General features: G+C 37.8%; 1 protein-coding gene across 1 annotated transcript; it reads right to left on the minus strand.

The window, feature by feature from the left end:
• Window positions 1-233: 233 nt before the first annotated feature.
• LOC104464474 (importin-8-like) lies at window positions 234-4351 on the minus strand. The gene is made up of 4 exons (XM_010077197.1): window positions 4135-4351; window positions 2433-2669; window positions 1641-1757; window positions 234-955 (listed from the first exon to the last, which is right to left on the minus strand). The coding sequence occupies exons 1-4, from the start codon at window positions 4322-4324 to the stop codon at window positions 858-860; spliced, it is 642 nt and encodes a 213-aa protein (XP_010075499.1). The 5' UTR covers window positions 4325-4351; the 3' UTR covers window positions 234-857.
• Between the last annotated feature and the right edge of the window lie 507 nt (window positions 4352-4858).

A 4858-nucleotide genomic window follows, 5' to 3' on the forward strand; every position in this document is an offset into this window, starting at 1 on the left:
ATGAATAAAAACAGAAAAGAGGTTTATATAACCCCAAGTAAAATCCAATATTCATAAAAAATAGTGGAAATAAAAAGTTGTCATGTAGAACATCTACATGCAAGGGCCACACCGCTTCCCCAGGCAGGAGGTAATATCATTGTACATTTAGGGTAGCCACCTGCCATGCGTGTGCCATCATAACTCAAATGAGTTGATTTAATGTCTAAGAGAAATTATTTAAGACTACTGCATCAAGGGAAAATCTGCAATTTTGTTAAAACCCTCTGACGTAACCAGTGTATGCTCTGCAATTCCAACAGCCATCTCCCTCTACACCTTTGGTCTGCACCAAATAGGGAAGATGAGATAATATTCTGAATCCAGCAATGTGTATGCAACCAACAAACAATTAAACGGAGTAGTAAAAAGCAGGTGACAGGAAAATATGGAACCAAGGCTTACAGTGTTTCAAGAAATGTCCTTACACCTAAAAAATTATAATGCACTCCAAAATCCATTTGTTCAGGCAATCCATGTACAACAGAAGGCACTGTTATCCATATGAATCTTATCAATTCTGCACAGCAAAAACCTGAGAAGTGCAACTCAATCAGATGCAGCCTGGCCCCTCCCAGTCATTCAGGTTCCTTGAGGACAAATGTTTCCTTTCAGTCCATCAAATTATAAAAACACCACAAGAATTTGTACATTACAGTAGCTGGTTAGAAAGAGCATCCTGGTTGGGGAAGCACACTGCTGTTTTCCAGACAACCTTCAGCAGCATTAAATTACCCTCCCCTCTCACTCAGAAGTCATGATGATTTCAAGAAAATATAATGGTGAGACCCTTCCCGTCAACCTTTGTAGTTGATCCTTCAGTTGCCACCAGGAGTACTTCCAGCAAAGTTAAATGCTGTGATCAGTCCTTTGTTGTCAAATGTGTAGCCACTTTGTTGTTCTATTGTCTTAGTCTCTAGAATCCAAAGAAGGGAAAGGATATGAAAAATAGTCTATAGAGAACACTTTTGCCAGAGACAACACAGCTCAGCTAAGAATGCAAAGTTGTGGAAAAAACTCTTGGTTGTGTCAAAATTTCATTCCCTAAATGCAGTGACAGTAAGAAATTACACTCAGATTTTCTCTTGATGCATAAACACACACACCTCTACACAGAGCTGAGAAATTAATCCTCTACAGAATCTATGTTACACTATTCTGTGTGCTTTTTGATTAAATCTGAATTTACTTTCCATGATGCAACTTTTCTAAACAACTAAAACCTTACACTGACTGTGAAGGCAATGTTAGCAGTTAAAAAGTTACAAAACCATTAAAAACATAATAATCTATAGTAATTTAATGAAATGCCTAGCTGACAGCTAGATATTGCCTTAATTTGCTCTTCATTTCAAATGTCAGATTGCGCAAAACCAGTTTGTAACCTGTTCAAACAGCAGCACATGTCAATGAGTAGGCAAATAATTAAAAGCAACAGTAATCTCACACTTCCAGACAAGGGATAATATAAGTGCAATATCTTACTCATGGTTCACAGGCAATGTTAATTAGCACAGAGATTTATTCTCTCTGTTGTTACAGACTAGATGCAGTTCCAACATCCCTCCAACAGATAAAATGGCCCCAGAGAAGTGACTCACCTGCAGCATTTCGCCGGTGTTCTGCTAATGTATAAATTTCCTGCAGCTGCTTCTTCTGATCCTCACTCAACGGTGCTGTCAGTGAATGGTACCAGGCTGCATCTCGGCTCTGCACCGCTGTCACAACAGGAATAGATGAAAAGTGATTATCAGGTTACATTGCATTTTCAAAAACAAAACAAAACAAACCACACAGAACTCCTAGTTGGTTTTAAAAATAATTTGTGCTTTAAAACCAGTTCAGTATTCCTGTCAGTTTTCTTAGCACAGAATCCCCACTGTAATAGAGGCAAATCTATTTTGAGGAACTTTAATTACATCCTCTGCCCTCTGAAACAGAAAGTTAACCATGTGGCCATTATTCATGAACAATGAAGTGAATCTTCCAATTTAAAACTTGTATCAATACCAAAAGCAACAGGATTAGTCACAGAGGAAAGGGAGAAAATGATTTCTCCATTATGATTTTAACATCTAGAAAGTGACAAACATTTCTATATATAGGAGTCCCTCTAGTGACGAAGTCCCACTTATCTAGGCTGTGATCTAAAAGCTCAGAAAGAGAACATGAGGAGAATTATCTCTAGCTGTATTTGCTACCCTTTATTTTTTGCAGTACTTGTAAGTCAAAAAATCTTAGGACTAACATTAGAAAGCAAGATCACATTTTCTAATTTCAATTACTTAAATTATTACTCATAACAAATAAAAGGGTTTGTCCAGGTGATGATCTTAAACATCTCCAAACTATTTCATCATGTTATATCATTCTGCCAACTATCAAACACACACCTAAAAGTGCTTGTGTAAAAAACTGATATTCATCAACACCATTTTCAAGGTCAAGAGGTGTGCTGAACCCTTCAAGAGCAGTCTCTTCCAATGCATCTTCATCCCAGTCATCATCATCATCTTCATCCTCTTCCTCTCCACCTCCATCACCACCACCACCTCCTCCGCCTCCACCATGGTTCTGCTGCATTGCCTGGCTCACTTCATTTGTCTCCTCCTCATCACTTGGTATCTCTTCTGCAAAAGCATTGATGTGTTTTGTAAAACAAAGTTTAAAAAGTACAAGGAAACAATGACTTGTGAATGAAGAACAATTAACAAATCTAGGTTTTGGCTGGAAAGGGGACCCTCTGTTAACACTCTTCCCCCAAAATCTTAGAAGGATTGGAAAAATGAAGCTGTTAAAATGTTTCCTATATTCAAGATCAGTTAAACTTTAGTTTCTAAGCACACCGGGGGAATGTGAAACTGCCATCTTTTTTCTTCTTTCATTTATGCAATTTCAATTGCATTGTGCAATTATAGATCCAAAAATTTTGAGGAAATATGTCTCTGACAAAGTGTTCCATCACTGTGCTTTCTAAATTACAAACAAATAAAGACTTGCATAGGCTTCACAAATTGACACAAAACAAAGAGAAAACCAGATGTAGACCAAATGTCTGCCTGCTATTCTTCAGAGTGCTCCTTTATTTGAACAACTTAAAACAGCACATTTTGCTTAGCTTTACCTTACATTCCGCTTATGAAACAACTATTACATCCTGAATTAAATGGAACTCCAACATGCAATTCTAAACACTGCTATTTGTTACTTAGGGAAAAATATTTCTGACTTATAATCAAGATAACAAAAATCCCCCTCCAAATCCAAACCTTCAGCTCTTCCTGTGTTAACAGTTTAGAAAGAATAAAGATGACCATGTATGCAACAAACAGGGACTGAATCACAGGACAGAGATTTTAAAATCACTGAGCTGTTTCATGCCGTATTCATAAGCATTCTGTAATTCCATTACAGAACAATCATGTGTGAAATTTGAGTGGATTACATAATCTTCTTATATCCAATCTAATTTTCAGACCTCAAACCATCTATCTCCTGTTCCAAGGCAAATACAGCCACACATATCTGCCTGCAATGCTGTGAAAAATTAACTCCCCACAATCCCCCCCACAAGGTATTCTTTGGTGTTTTTTCTCTTCTGGCAGACACAGCAGTAAGAGGTCTGTCTACTCCAGGAACCTCAGCTGTCTCAAACCTCACTTTGCAAATCACTTTCCATCTGGACAAAGACGATTTGCTAGGATTTCCTTCAAAGTTCAACTAAACAGGTATTTTAAATCGTTGGGTACTAGGAACAGCTTCTTTCCAGGAATCAAGAATGTATCAGTGCAGTCCTGGAAAACTCCCGCTGCCAATGTGAAAAGACAGAGCACATTCAGAACCCAGAAAGGTGGACTTGCACGTTTTATTACTCTGAAACCAATACTACCCTTTCACAAACTGTTAGCTGTTATACATTGGAATGTTTTGATTACATTTGGGGAAGAAAAATCAATTCCTAAGATGATCTTTCAAGTCTCCAGTAAGGCGAGCTATTTTCAGCAGACTAATGAGTCTTAAAAATGAACTGCAATTTCTTACCCCCTTTAAATTAAATCCAGACAAAATCCACAATGTGAAAAGGGAAGATTTTACCATTATCTTCTGCAACGTGTTTTTCATCTTTTGCATGATCCTCATGTTCTGTGAGTTCTCGTGAGGCGCAAACTTGTTTTAAACCCAGGAAGAGGAGGAGGATTGAAGGGACAATCTGGGCAGCCACAGCATCCACTGCAGGCGGTCGGTTCTGCAATTCCATTAGGATGCTCAGTCCTATAATACACATCTTTCTGTCATGGAGTCTGAAACAACACACGCTTGTTAGACAAAAAAACAGATTTTCATTGCAAGGATATGTAGTAAAGTCCTGGTGCTTGACATGGCAAAAGACAATATCACAGAGACTATAACAAAGTCTATCTTCGAATCTCCTAAACACATTATTCCCTTTGTTCTGAATGCAAGTTCCCCACTGGAAAGTACTTGTCCAATAACAATTAAATACCTTTCAAGCACTCGTCAAATTCCTGGAACAACTGTTTCTGATTACCAAATGGAAAGTTTGTAATGCTAAATAAATACTGTTTAATAATTATGTAGAATATCTTGTCTTTAATAAAGCATTTGATACAGATTATCATCATTAAATAGGATGGAAAATTAATTTGCCTTGGCTTCAATAGCAGTACCGCTGCAGGGATGGAAATCAGCAAAAAGGCTATTAGTGAAGTGTAACGACAAGCAGAACTGTGCATTTATGGACTGCCACAGGGCTAGCTGTATTTAAGCACGTTTATTAAGAGTCCATCAGAATGGCTGT

This window comes from Pterocles gutturalis, unplaced genomic scaffold (genome assembly GCF_000699245.1).
Source record: "Pterocles gutturalis isolate BGI_N339 unplaced genomic scaffold, ASM69924v1 scaffold52316, whole genome shotgun sequence".
In the NCBI taxonomy this organism is placed as follows: Eukaryota; Metazoa; Chordata; class Aves; order Pterocliformes; family Pteroclidae; genus Pterocles; species Pterocles gutturalis.

What these genes read in the sequence shown, in the direction of transcription:
- LOC104464474 (XM_010077197.1), bottom strand. Translation starts at nt 4,324, where the DNA reads ATGTGTATTATAGGACTGAGCATCCTAATGGAATTGCAGAACCGACCG. An exon ending in ACACGTTGCAGAAGATAATG is followed by an intron (nt 2,670 to 4,134) that starts GTAAAATCTTCC and finishes ATGCTTTTGCAG; the next exon opens with AAGAGATACCAAGTGATGAG. An exon ending in ACACCGGCGAAATGCTGCAG is followed by an intron (nt 956 to 1,640) that starts GTGAGTCACTTC and finishes TTTGGATTCTAG; the next exon opens with AGACTAAGACAATAGAACAA.